The 14,962-nt window shown below is 44.4% G+C and overlaps 1 protein-coding gene across 6 annotated transcripts in view; it reads right to left on the bottom strand.

The window, feature by feature from the left end:
* DCAF6 (DDB1 and CUL4 associated factor 6) overlaps positions 1-14,962 on the bottom strand; it is a 2,172,363-nt gene that overhangs the window by 1,031,304 nt on the left and 1,126,097 nt on the right. For all 6 annotated transcript variants that reach the window (XM_069636466.1, XM_069636467.1, XM_069636464.1 and 3 more), the window contains one exon: positions 11,880-11,999. In XM_069636466.1, the coding sequence (XP_069492567.1) occupies positions 11,880-11,999 (120 nt within the window). The remainder of the gene's footprint in view (positions 1-11,879; positions 12,000-14,962) is intronic.

Below are 14,962 nucleotides of genomic sequence, written 5' to 3' on the forward strand. Positions count from 1 at the left end.
CTTCGACTTCCGGGGCTTGGACACCCGACCTACCGACAACTTCTTCTTACGTTCGCGTAAGGCTTTGGACGTGAGCGACTGGCAGTCGATACAGTCATCCGTGTCGTGGGCCTCCCCGAGGCACCAGAGGCAGGCGTCGTGCGAGTCCGTCACCGACATCTTGGACCCACACTCCCCGCACTTCTTGAAACCCGGACGCGGGTTGAAGACGAAGTAGACATCTTCAGAAGAATTTTCACAAACGAACAGGTTCGAAGAACCGAGAAGAACAGAACTCCAAAAGAGTCGAGGCGTTTAAACCGAGAAACACGAAGCAACACGTTCGCGGAAAAAACGGAACTGAGGCTATGGGCGTCGTGCGTCCTACTTATCACATCGGATGACGTCGGACGTCGGAGGAGGTCCTCGACGACGGCGCATCGACGTCATCGACGCAGGACGCAGAAAAAGTTTCCAAAGCAGCACAGCTGTGGTGATTACATGTCATAGATATGGAATACGTCGGAGGACCCAATCCCCTCGAAGTGGACATACTCCCGGAAGCGCTTGCAGACCACTCCCCGGTTTTACTGTCCATAACCCCTCCCCGAACTATCCCCCCCATGAAATCCCCCTGGAGACTACATTTTTTATTTTTTTATTCTATTTTTATTGGCAAAAATGCCTTTAAAAAAGAAGAACAGATATTACACTGCAATTTGTTCTCACTTCTCTCCCTTTAAATGTCCGGGTAACTCTCATCTGTTAAAACCTTAACATCATAAGCTCACAGGCTGCATTCGAGCCTTCACCAGCTGGGAGCCTCTTTAATGCGTTCTCACAGTTTTTCCCCTTGTTTTAGGTATTATGTCAGTAGTTTTTTCAACAGGCTCAGGAAGCGAATTAACACGTAGTTCAGTTGTTTCTCCCGGCTGTCGAACAGGGCTTGCCACCAGTCGTCCGCGCTTGACGTTTGGAATTTCGTTAGATGAGGCCCTGATGTCAGTGTTCTCTCCCGATGTAGTCTCTTGCAATGGAGTGTCAGATGTTTTAAGGTTTCTTCCATCTGATTGCAAAATCTACAGGCTATATTGAGTTCTTCTGTTTTGCGTAGCTCTCTAGACCACTCCCTTGCTTTAAATGCGTTTAGTCTGAAGTGTAAAAACAGGGCTCTGCTGCCATTATCTGGGAACAATTCGATATAAGACTGTAGAGTGTTTAGGTTTCTAGCTTCACACGGGACATCCTTCATTAAATTGTTAGCTGATCTTAAGTTCCCAGTCACGATCCAGTCCAGTCGCCAGACCTTAGTTTTTGCGGCATCCGGGTTGTCATGTAGGATTTTTAGGTCGATGTCGTAGAAAGCCAATATTTCCTTGCAGCGTTTATACCACAACGACAGCAGACAGTTGGGATTTCCTTTGCTTGGATTTTGTAGTATTTCAAATTGCAAGGCCACTTTCTTCATGGTCACCTTTCTGAAGAGGCTCAACAGGTTCCAGCTAACTCGTGCGTTGATTGATATTAAGTTTAGCTCGTATCTGATACATGCAGTTGATGTACCCTTTGGTAGTTGCGAAACTCTTACCCAGAAGATGTTTTCTAGGGTGGACAGACATCCGCAGAGCATCCAAGAGCGTTTTCTGCGCCAAAGATCAGGGCCGGCACTACCTTTTGGCAGTAGAAGTTCCTTACCGGTTTTATTAAGAATTTTCCGTATTTCTTGTGTAATACGCTAGCTTGGCATGCAAACTGCCGGCATTTGGTTTTGGCTACCTGTTCCCATTGACTGTCGTTCAGGCTTGAATTGATTTGCATGCTTAAGTATCTTGTGTTTGTTGTGTTACTTAGCCACTCTTTTCCCAAGTGCCATTTAGGTTTTTTGTGCTTTGATGTTTTCAAGTTTTGCAGCGTTAGCACCTCACACTTCTTTTTGTTGATTTGTAAGCCGTTAGCTCTCACATGTAGTTCCACTGTAGGCCTATAGGTGTTACATCTAACAATATTAGGTCATCGGCATATAACATCCAACTTATTGGGGCTCTGTGTATTTTTGGAGAAAAGGAACGTACGCTGTCAATTGCTCCTCCAATGTCCGATAAAAATAAGTTGAATATTATGGCAGCTAGTGGGTAACCCTGTTTAACCTCGCAGAAGGTGTTTATCGCTTTGGACAGGGTGCCTTTTTTATCCAGGCAAATTTTAATGCTTGTACCAGTGTGGAGCTCTTTGATGGCCGCTATCAGATCTTCCGGACATTCCCACGTCTTCATTTTCTCCCATAGTAGCTCTCTATCTATGCTGTTGAAGGCATTTGAGAAGTCTATCAGTGCAAGGTACACCTTGGTTCTTGTTCTTATGGCTTCCATTTTGAGAAGATTGATTAAGAGGAGATTCAAGGCGCAGCCTACACCCTTGACAAAACCAGTCTGTCGTGGGTCCAGATGTTTTGAGTCGGCTGCCCATTTCACAAGTTGTTGTTGTAGCAGAGTCGCATACACTTTGCCTAGCACGTCTAGCAGCGCAATGGGTCGATAGTTTGTCGGGTCAGAAAGGTTCCCTTTCTTGAAGATTGGAATGATTATTGCGCATTTCCATGAATCCGGGCTTTTACAATTGGCTACTATTCTTTTGAACATCGTGTGGCATAGCTCTGCCCACAGCTCCGGATTTTCTTTGATTGTGTGGTTTGTTAGACCATCCGGGCCTGGTGCTCTGGAGGAGCCAACTCTTTTTATTATCTCCTCGATGTCGTTTTTATCAAAATCTATCTTCCATTTTTCTAGGTTAGGTGATGGAGTCTCTACTGCGGTTGTTCTTTTACTGTACAGCTTCGAGAAGTGTTGTATCCACTCAGCTTCAGTAATTACATTTGTCAGTATTGCCAACTGCGGGGCTCCTTCATTGTTGATTATCTTCCAAAAATCAGAGGAATTTTTGTTTTGCAATTTTTCCATTATTAGTTGTGAATCGTTCTGCATCATATCTGCTTTGTGTGTTCGTAACCAGTTTTTGTACTTTTGTTTACACTCTCTTTTTGCAGTTAGATAACTATTGGAGTCAGTTTTCGGTAGATGTCTTATTTGCGCTCTTAATTCTCGCTTTCTTTTTCTCACCTCTAGGTCAAATTTACGTTTTGCAACAAAGCCACGAGCTTTGGATCCTTGATGTTTTTCTTTGAAATCGTCTAAGAGATGGATGTATTCAGTCTCCTTTTGCTCATCCACATATGTGGTTAGTATGTTTTTAACCTCTGTCTTCTTTAATTTCAATCTGACCCTGTTGGATTCAATCTGGGAAGTTCCATGTTGAGGTTTTAGCTCCATAGGCTGTGATACATGACAAAATGACTAAGTCATGATCACTGTTGGTCATAGGGTGCACCACGAGTGATATCGAGTGTTGATGTATTTTCTCACTAACGTAAAAGTAGTCAAGCGTCGATCGCTGGGTGCCTCTAGACCAAGTTGGTTTAGCTGGAATATCACCTGCTAAGTTTCCGTTCATTAGCATGAGGTTTCTTAGCTCCATCTCTGTCGCCCATTGACTGGCGAGTTGTGTTTTGTTATAGTTATTTGGATTCGAGTCAATGTTTGATGTTAGACAGTTCATATTCAAGTCTCCACAGATCACAGTATCAGCGCCAGCGTCTGCTTCGAACCAATCATCTATGACAGTTGTAACTTGGTCTATATATCCACTGCCGCTTATTATCTTGTGGTTCCAGTATAGATTCAGGATGTGGATTTTCTTGTTTCCTACGTTACTTTGTGCGATTGTCGTTGCCTGAATGTAGGGAGTCACGTTTTCGGTATTGAGGATTTGGTATCCGGAGCTTTTTTTGACCAGGGTAATAAGGCCTGCCATGGGCCTACCCATCAGTTGTTTGATAGCTGGGTTGAATGCGATCTCATATTCTCCAGGGATGGGACAGTTGTCCAGCCAAGTCTCTTGAAGGCACACGACATAGAACCCTGGAAAGCAGCTCTCTTGGTATAAATGCACAAATCCGCTGGTGTTCCAGGAGCCAAACTTGACAGTCAGGGGTGAGTTTTCTAGTTGGCATTAGCTTGATTTGCAAGCCACCCCTAGTTGTCCGGTGATTCGTTTTCGTTATTTTCCAGTTCCGCTATGCGGTTGTTCTTGTTGAGGGCTTGATTGCCAACGACTGTGATTTGGATTTGTTCCGCCAAGTCGTTTTCAGCGTATTCCACTTTTTTTAGGCCACAATCGCTGTCGTTGCTCTGGTTTCTATTATGTCGGCCAACCTCTCGCGTTTCTCAGAGCTCTTCACTGCATTGCTTTTCTTCCAAAAGGGTGAGACTAACTGTGGTTCTGTAGTTTTGTTAGAGTGGTTTTTGTAAATATCTTCATTGGTTAATTCCAGAATGTCGAATCCAAGCGACATCAGCTCAGGCGTTGCATCTAAGATACTGTTGGTTATCATGTTTGATTTCAGATGTAGTATTACGAGATCATTTTGGCCTTCCTGTGGAAATTCCACTGTTTGGATGTCATACGATTGTATCGTTCTCAGACACGGGACGCAGTGGAGTAATCGTAGAACATTATTGCTGTTCATGATCACGTAATCCAGACTTTGTATTCTTTCCATCTTTATTTTATAGATGGATATGGAAGTTTTGTTGCCTGACTGCTCATTTTGGTGAGGGGCACTTCCTTTGTGTTCGCAAGACGCTTGTTTTATAGCAGGAGCTTTGATCGCCGATAGTCCTTTCCCATTGCACTTGTTTGGTGCAAATTTACGAACATCAGAATAAAACTCACGATTTTCGTTCCTGCGTTCTGGCTGGGGAAAGCTTTTGGGTACTTTTGTCATTTGACACTCTCTAGCCTCGTTTTTCTTGAGCATCTTTTCCCGTCTTTCTGACAGAGTGAGGAAGATAGAACTAGCCTCCACAGGTAGGGCTTTTTCAGTATTTGCGATCTTGGGGATCATTGTACAAGTTCTTTGTGACATTGTAACATGTGAAGACAACAATGTGGATGTTGAGTTTGGTTCTATACTCGTTTTTTCTGTCTCTTGTGGTGGCTCATTCGGATTTGAAGGTGACCCAGTTGAAGTCTTAGGTTCCGTTGGCTCCAATTCATCAGTGTCCTCATAGGTTGACATATTCATCAGCTCGTTCATTTGTTCGGCTTCCTTGTCAGATTCCTCACTTTTTTGATCTGAGAGCTCACCTGTCACCTCCTTTTCTAAGCTCTTTTTATTCAGAGTTGGATCCACAGGTTTTATGTTCTGGTTTACAGTTACATTTACTGTTTTTATGTTACGTAAGAACTTTCTGGAGTTGTTGCCATGTCGAGAGTTCTTAATGCATTGATTTTTGTTTTTTTTAGTTTGTGGTTGCTTGCTAGTTTGATTTATGTGTGTCCCAGTAATCTGATTAGTGTTTCCCTTAAAGATCGCAAAGATACCATTGTTCCTTTCAGCCTCAGTGTCAAGATTCCCGGAGGCACAATCTTGCTGTCTGCCACATTTCTCGATGTCAGTTGAGGTAGTTGGTATTTGTGGATCGAGGGAGGCTGGATTCAGGGAGTGTCGATATCGTTTTATCTAAGACTGTTTGAAAGCAAGGCTTGTTAAGTTGTTCCTGCAAGTGCATACTAGGTGGAATAACGTTTGTCGCGTTATCAAGTACTTCAGGATTCCTTATCTCCTCCAATCTTATGTCTTCATGTGAACTTTTCTGCTGTGTGGCATCATCTTTGGTTAGATCTATCGGGGGTGAGAGAGGGCTAGTCACCTCTTGGCTTCCGGTTGTGATGCTCTCAGGTTGTTGCAATGGAGAATCGCGTTTATTCAAATCGGGCTCCAGGTTGGTGCTCGCCTGAGCACATGTTTTATTATTCATGCAGATAATCTCTTGGGAATCCGGACAGATACTAATGCTTTTATCATTGGCAAACTCAGTTGGGGTTTTCCTTGTTTTTATGAGGTTGAGTGCTTCTTTAGTGATTTCTGCCAGCAACTTTTTTTCCGATCCGTTAGTTTTCCTTTGATCCAGAAGAGTATTCAGGTAAGCCTCAATTCTTTTATTGGAGTCTCGTTGAACTTGGTTCGTTAATGTGATTTCCATGTCCAGACCTAACAGTTTTGAGTTGATCATTGCAACTAGTGTGGACCGATCTCTGCGGTTCCCATCTACTTGCTCGTATAGTTTTAGAAACGGAGCTATAGTTATTGCAAGAGAAGGCATCACTAGCGGTTGAATCTTTCATTATACATCCGACTAGTTCAGAAGAAAGCTCCTCATGCTTATTTTGTGGGGTTTAGTGCGTTCGGGATTTGGGGCACCTTGGTTTGTTGTACTGTTGCTCTCAGTAAGAAGAGTCTGACTAGGATGACGAAGAAAGGGGTGATTGTCTCGTCTGAAGGGCACCTCCGTGCCTGGATGGGGGTGTTGTTGGTCTCATTAAAGTCTGTAGAGGGATTTTCGTGCCTTTTCTCTGTGAACACCGTAGGGTAGGAGATAGGCTGTGGTCGATGCGCCTACGTTTCTCATAGGCGTTTTTCCATTGCGATAGAGGCAGAGCTCCCAAGGTCTCCTTCATTACATCTACAATGTCTTCAATGGCCTCAGTGACACTGGGCTCGTGGATCGGAGTGTCCGGTCTATCTTTTACTGTGGAGCCTCGTGCTTTATTTATTAGTGAGATGTCGTTTAGTATCTTGTTAACGACCTCCAGTGAATTTCTCCTGTTGGATCCCATAGCAGTAGACCCATTGATGCAAAGAGTCTTGATTGTGTCGTGACGTGCTTGAAGGAAAACTTCGTCGTCTTTAGGAGAGCCAACCCATTCATCCCTGAGCCCCATTTTTTGCTTTAGGTGCAGATGCACTTCTCCGTTTGCCTGTAAGCTCTTCGAGGACATTAGGGAGGAGTCAGCTCTATTTGTGGTTGAGCTTTCCTTCGTCGCTTCCATCTCGATGACCTGTGGTATGATGCCACTTTCATCGGGGATCAAGGCATGGCCCACGTCGACTTCTAGAAGTAGTTTGCGAGGAGAACCATTACTGCCTGACTCGGCGTTGCAGGTATCATTACTCAGGAGCGCACTTGAAGGGTCACTTTCTGGGGCTCCTTCTGTGTTAAGGAGAGCGAGACAAAGCCGCTGGGCAGCTCGCTATCCGGTTTACCCCTGCGTTCTGCGGACATGTAGTGCGCAGCTGATTAGTGATCATATCATCAGGAGTTTTCAATTGTCCTTCTCTTATTTGCGTCTGGTCTAGATCTTGTCTGTTTTCGGGATCAGATGCTGAGGATGAACAGTTTATCTCCCCCGTGCAGTCACAGTCTGACTTGCAGTCGGGTTTGCAATCAGGCTTGCTCGGCTGCCGCCAGGCGGGTTTGCGTGAGGTAGCCAGCGAGTTCCATCGTCGCAACAGTAATCTTGTTTGTGGGTGTAGCAAACTTTCCGCGTGTAGGCGGCCAGCAGACGCCCTTTTATTCCGTGCTATTAGGTCCACATTAAGTTTTCCAATAGGGCCTTGTGTTTCGGTCATTCTCTTATTGGGGTGAGTGCTCGAGTCTGTACAGGTGTATGTTCAGCTCAGCTCAGTTTTAGAACGATCTCCGTACTGTAGGGGATTAGGGATCAAAGGGGTCAGGCCCCCAGCAGCCTTCCGAGAACACCCCACCCAAAAAATAGACTATTTGAATCTGGCGTTATGCGCTTTTGGCTTGGCTTTCAGAAAAAGATAGTATCAGATGTTTACCTAAGGTGCGGGGTTAGCTCACCTTGTTTATCCGAAGCACTGAGTTCAACTGGACTCCAGTCTCAGCTCTGGGTAAGAACACTCAGATGTCATTTGTCCGTCAGTCAGTTACCTTTATACTGCACTCCTCCAGCGCCAAACAGCCGCAGAACAGCCAGCACCCTTTACCCCGTCGGGCTTATCGCCGCAAGGGTGGATTGGGCTGTGCTTTGTGGCAAGGAAAGGTCACGTGACTGTTCACGTGACAGCCACGGTGCTCCGCCTCCTCCTGGAAGCAAGCGTGTGTCTTAGCGCGAGTTCTTGGAAACTCCCAGCGCAAGACAGCCGGCAACAGTAGCAGGCAGCAGAAGGCAAGAAAAGCGTTCGTTTTTTCCAAATTGCAAAACACACGCCCCCTGGAGACTAAATGATTTCCTGTTAGATGATCCAGTGATTTGTGCCCACATTAGAGAAACCATGGAGTTATACTATGGAGAGAATGACACTGGTGACGTGAGCTGGGGTACGATCTGGGAAGCAAGCAAAGCAGTGATTAGGGGTCACTTAATAGAACAGGCAGCACAACGGGGGAGAGCTAGGAGATTACTTCTGGAGCAATTAGAGGGGGAAGCCCTTAGACTAGGGGAAGCGCACAAGAAGAAACCCTCACGGCGCTCATTGAGACACCTGCGAATGGCAAAGAAAGCGCTCGAAGCACACCACATGGGGAGGGTGGCCTACGGTATGATGCGCACCAAGCTATTTTTTTACACAAAGGGAAATAAGGCTAACAAATTATTAGCAGCCAAATTAGGTAAACAGACTAAGCAAAACAGAATAGATTTTCTGCGGGATAAATCAGGCAAAGGCACCTACTCTGAAGAGGGCAAATGCCGTATTATAGAAGAATTTTTCAGGGAACATGTGACCCCGCACAGGGGGATCCCCAGTCCGCCAAAGAGTTCATAATCAAAGCTGATCTACCACAGCTGCCACAGTCCTCACTAGAATCTTTAGAAGCCCCAATATCGGTTGAGGAAGTTGAATCTGCCATCAAAGCCCTCCCTATTGGCAAGGCTCCGGACCCAGACGGATTCACAAACAAGTTTTATAAAACCTTCGCTAAAGAACTCATGCCGCACCTCACAAAGCTATTTAATGTCATATGGGAAACCGGTTCTGTTACACAATCTATGGCTGAATCAAATAAAACCCTACTCCTAAAACCCGGAAAAGACCCGGCAGATTGTGCATCCTACCGGCCCATAGCCTTGCTCAATACTGATGCCATGCTAGTAAAATTATAGCACATCGTTTGGGGGAGGTGTTACCTACACTAATAGACAGGGATCAGACGGGCTTTATCCAGGGCAGAGCGGCCCACGACAATATTCGGAGAACAATAGATCTAATAGCTCTAGCCCCCTCCATACCAGGTCCCCTCTCACTGCTATCCTTAGACGCCCATTGGGCATCGATAGGATATCATGGGACTACCTGCAATTGGTCCTGAAGGTTTTTGGTTTCAGCCCACAATTCTCTAAACTGGTCCTGTCCAATTTCCGGATACCCTCCACCCGAATACGAGTCAACGCCCACTGGACACCACAGATACCCCTCACCAGGGGGACCAGGTAGGGGTGTCCCCTATCGCCATTGGTCTTTGCACTAGCAATGGAACCCCTAGCCCAACACATCCCCCTCCAACCTGAAATCCAGGAGTTCGAGGTGGGAGACCAGAGCCACAAAGTAGCGGTCTATGCAGACAATGTGCTTTGTTTCTTAAGAGAGGCCCAGACCGCGGTTCCCCTGCTTATGAGTCTGCTTGACCGTTTTGCGCAGATCTCGGGCTTCACAATAAACATGGCCAAATCAAATGGCCTGAATTTGTCTAAACACCACAGGTGCTAAACGCCTTACAGAACACCTTCTCCCTTAGCTGGGGAAACTCCAAAATCACATACCTTGGGGTGCACTTGACTCTGACATATTCGGGTCTGGTGAGAGCCAATATTCCTCTCCTGTTAAAAGAAGCTAAGGAGTCTCTACAAAAATGGGCCCTCCAGGAGATATCATGGTTGGGGCGCATAAGTGCCGTTAAAATGACCTTGCTACCCCGGCTCCTTTATACATTGCAAGCACTTCCAGTCCAAATTCCAGAGCGAGATTTACTAGATTTGCAGAAGGAAATAAGACGCTTTATCTGGCAGCGAAGAACACCTAGAATTCAGTGTAAGATTCTCACCAGAAGCAGGCAGCTAGGAGGCCTTGGGCTCCCCTCCATCTTGAGACACTATCGAGCAACTCAAATTGCCCCCATCCTGGGCTGGGCTATTCAAGCTGACCCCCCCCAAATGGTGTGACATTGAACAACTGTTCTCCGGGGCTCTTCTCTCTCATCTCCCCTTCCTACCGCGGGAGGCATGGGCCTCCCGGAGGCCCCTTCTCCCAACCACAGGATCCATGCCCCGCTGATGGGACAGGCATTGTACGCTAAGGGGGATCATCCCGGGACTGGGCCCTCTCTCCCCAATCACGCAGAATCCAGCCTTCACTCCAGGGCTCCAACCCAGTCCATACCAAAACTGGTCAGGAACGGGGCCTTTGAGACTGCAAGAGCTCTATGTTGACAATAACCCATTGACCTTCACCCAGTGCAAGGAGAAATTCAATCTCCCAGAGACGGAGAGATTTAGATATATACAACTCAGGCATTGGACGACCAACCTGGTCGTTAAAAAGGCTGCCACTAGGCCCCCCGCAGGCTTAGAGATAACGGTCTCGGAAGGTCAACGTTCACACAAAGTGGCAACGTGTTATCGCCTTCTAGAAAACGTCCCAGAAGATGAGAAACTCTTATATAGAGAGTTGGAGACAGAGATGTCTCCGGAGTCATTGCACAGAATCTGGGACAGAGCACATAGGTCCTCCAGGTGCACGACAGTCAGGGAATGCGCACTTAAGATCTGCTACCGATGGTACTTCTCGCCGCAGAGGCTGCACGCAATGAATGTAGATTACCCTGATGTATGTTTGCATGGCTGTGGGGCAAAAGGAGACTTGGGGCACCTGGCGGAACCCTCCTTCCCATGGACCCATTAGTGATGCTGTTGGGCGACACTGCAGATGATGGGTCCTATCCACAGTCCGGCCCCAGAGCGCGGCTAATCACACAATTACTTATGGCGGCCTGCCTTACGCGGGCTCGATTTTGGAAGGAACGGGAGGGCCCCCACATTGCGTACTGGTGGGTTAAGGTTTGGGAACTTCTTGGAATAGAGAAACTAACGGCTGCAATGGAAAATCGGACAGCCAAATTCAAAAATATCTGAGGCCCATTCCTGGACCATGTTGCAGAGAAAGAACACGTGTTCTTCCAGCCTAGATTGGTTAAATACCGCCTCCAGCCCTGACAAGCTTCGGAAACGAAGGAGGTACCCACCCGCTTGAAATCAGAATAGGGGGATGCTGCAGTGCCCCTGAGGGCAATGCCTTGAGCTAATGGTGATTCAGGAGAGGTTTTTTTTTCTCCCCAATTAAGAACGATACAGAATACGAAGCTTCAATCGTATACCCCCAGAGGCTGATTATGAAATATATTTACTAGAGGAATTACAAAGACGTTAAAATGAAATGTTGATGCATTGTTAAAAGATTAATTGAAGTTGTAATCACAGTGACAAATGATGCATTTTATGAATTTTAGAAGCTGACTCAATGGATGAGTTACATTGGCGCGGTACTGACCGTCTATTTGAGATTCATGTGATTAAGTAATATTGCCACTGATTTTGGTTCTTTGATGAATTCAATGTTTTATGAATGTTTCTATACAAAGATTTTGACCAAAAAAAAATTGTACGGTAATCACAGAAAAAAAGAACAAGTCACGCAGATCAGAAAAGTGTTTTGCAGCACGTTTAATTTAATGTATAGTTTCCCCTGTTTTGGAAATACAGTGTTTTTGAAAGAACACAGTCTATGCATTTATTGGGATTAGTTAAGCATTGTACAGATATACTGTAGTTAATTAACATCAGGGCTTTAGATTTGAATATTCCCACTTGTTACATGCCATTCTTCATTTGCATTGTGAGATGTCTAGCATTAAAAAAGTCACCTTTCCTTTTCATGGTATAAGTGGCTTTATAAAAATGTGCATTATGTCTCAGAAAAATACCTCTGTGCCTGCCTCTTGCTCGTCCTCTGTTACTTTGTGCAACCTCACTGGCATCTTCAAACCACCTGGACAACATATCAGACATCCTTTGCATTAACGACACGTTGGGACTCTGCTCTCCTGTAGAAATGAAAAATGATAGCATGGCTTTGTTAGTCTGCTAATACTTAAACTACATTTGATGAAATTAATATGTTATAAAAGTGCAATAGAAGAATCCATAAAATACTGTGTTTATTGTGCTAATGCCAAAGAGAACCGTCACAGTATGTGCTGACCAGTACACCTTGGCAACATTTTGCACAAGTAGTTTGTTTCAACCCAGAATACATTACTTGCCCGCAGGGCCAACAGTCTCCAAGAAAACTATTCTTATATAATGGCGAAAAGGAAAGACCCTTATAGACACTCTCCCTGCATACTTCCGCAAGTATTTTGCTCCATCACAGAATGCTCTGTCTCCTCCTACGTATAGAAATCTCCTCCTATGTATAGAAACAGATGAAGGTAGCAAGACACACTACCTAACTAACATTTTTCTTTTTGCCATTATTATTAATAACTCCCCTTTTCCCTCCCCACTTTGCTTTGTGGCGCTTGAAAACACTGTCTTGTTGTATAGGCGCCTAACAAATGCTCAATTAATCAAATCAAATGCATTTGAATACATGAAGAAATGTAGGGCATGGTCCCATCCACGCTGATGAATGCCCTCCCTCTCATTTCATAAAAAGCTTCTGGGCAAGGTTTCATTATGTTGGTTCTTGTTACATGAATGGCTGTTTAGTCAGTGGAGTCAAACAATGCCAAACAAAAAACATCCCATCTATGTGGGTACCTACACACTTAATTTGGACCCATTAGGCTTAATACTGTTGACATTCATTAAAAACAAATTATTGTCAGCATTCTTATATTCATGTGGTCCACATTTCAAATTCAACTTTTCAAAATGAGATTTAAAAAGTAAGTTTTGTGAATTTTTCCAAAGAAAACATTGAAAAGCAAATAAGTCTTCCAGAAAATATTGATGCCAAAAAGCCAGTTTTAGGGACTGATGTCCCTTCTTCACCGGAAAAGCGTAATGTCACAAGTTTGTTCTAGAATTGTGGCAGTAGCACATTCATCATCCACTGAAGTGAGGAAAGTAAGTAATCAGAGTTTTACCTGATTCTTTTATACCACATGTGGGCATGAAAAAAAAAAAAAGAAAATGGGTGATTCCAGGAAAATGCAAATTGGCTCCACAGAAGCTATGATTGGTTAACAATGCTGGGAGAGGTTAAAACTATGACCTTTTTCTTTTTTCTCCTCAACAACAGACATCAGTCCCAATAATCAAGATAAGGATTTGTTGTCACATGGATATTTGGCTTACATATATTTTGGAAGGCTATGCTTCCTTTCTTTTTTTCCATTAAAAATTAATAGAGGGCACTTTTTTGTCTCCAGATTCAAACACTGGACTTTAGTTAATTTGTTTAGATCTTTGATCTCAAATTAACAATGTATTATCATATATGAATTTAATACAATATTTGTGTTAGTTTGGCACTGGTGCCCGATTAGTTGTACACTCTCAGTAGAGGCTGCCATGTTCATTCCTAATTTAAGCCTTGGTATTGTACCAAAAAAAAGTATCCCCATCTCTTATATCTCATAAGAAAGTAACATACATTTTAATGTAGTAATTCGAGAGGGTGTTGCAATCAACCTACAAAGCTAAGGATCAAAATTGAATTTACACAAACGTGGCCACTCGGCTTGCGCAGTGTGGACAATTTCTGCACACTGCCCAAGAGTATGTCTAGATGGTAAAATATAACTAACTTCAAGTTATAACTTTAAACAATGTTCTAATATGCGGGCCCTATAGCATTTATAAACCTATATGCTTAGAGATATACTAAAATATTGGCAAATAGTTTGGAATCGGTCCTTCCAAACTTGATAAACCCTGATAAATCTGGATTCCTTAAAAAAACGGGCAAACGTTTTACAATATCAGGAGAGTCTGCCACTTAGGGCAGAACATTCTCAAAGTAAAAACCCCAGCGCTTCTACTCGCTCTAGATGTCGAGAAGACATTCCACAGAGTTGAATGGTCGTTTTTATTCAGCACGATGGAGCATATGGGATTAGGAACAAAGTTTATACAAATGGTACAAGCAAATTATCGTACAACGAATATACAAGTGTCCGTCAATTGTCAACTATCCCTAAGGATACAATGTCAAAAGAGGTACCAAACAGGGATGCCCTCTGTCCCCGCTGCTATTTGCAAAATACCTCAAACCTATTTTAGCCAGAATACGAGAAACAGAAAGGATTAAGGGTATACATTTTGGGGGAGGGGAAGACAAAACAGTAGCCATTGCAGACAATATGTTGCCCACCTTAACGGACCCTGATCGCTCACTGGGTGAGGTGGTACAGGAAATAGAGAACTTCAGAAGAGTGGCAGGTTTTAAAATAAATATAAATAAATCGGAGATACTTAAATCTATCCTTACAAGGTGCCCTACTTGTGAGCACAGGGCAAAGCTTCCCGTTTAGATTGGCCTAAGAGGGGATCACGAACCTCGGGGTGACATTAACTAAGATGCTAGATGCGATGTACGAGACAAACCATAGGAAATTACTGCAAAGGACTTAGGCGGACCTAGGTAAATGGGGGCGCTAAATATCTCGTGGCTAGGAAGGATTGCCACTTAAAATGGTGACCCTGGGATCCTCTCCCAGCGACCTTTTTATAAAACCCTAAATAGAATGGTGTCAACATTTATAAAAGACCTCGAGTTGCAATACGAACACTGATGACACGTAGAAGTAAAGGTGGATTGGCGCTCCCAAACATTGTTACATTCTACGAGGCTTCGCAATTGAAGATTATAAAAGAATGGTTGTTGGGGGCGTGGCTAACAGCCAATGGTGTAGGTCGGCTTCTCTGTAAGTGTCCGCCTGATCCGAGATGATCCTTTGTATACCACTGCTTTAAGAAAGACGAATTGCCTACAAACATAGGACCGTATGCGTGAAGGTCCCAGGAAAGCCAGGCTGCAATACAGAGTGAAGAGAGCAGC

Source organism: Ambystoma mexicanum, chromosome 7p (assembly GCF_040938575.1).
Source record: "Ambystoma mexicanum isolate Mex_15411 chromosome 7p, UKY_AmexF1_1, whole genome shotgun sequence".
Classification (NCBI taxonomy): Eukaryota; Metazoa; Chordata; class Amphibia; order Caudata; family Ambystomatidae; genus Ambystoma; species Ambystoma mexicanum.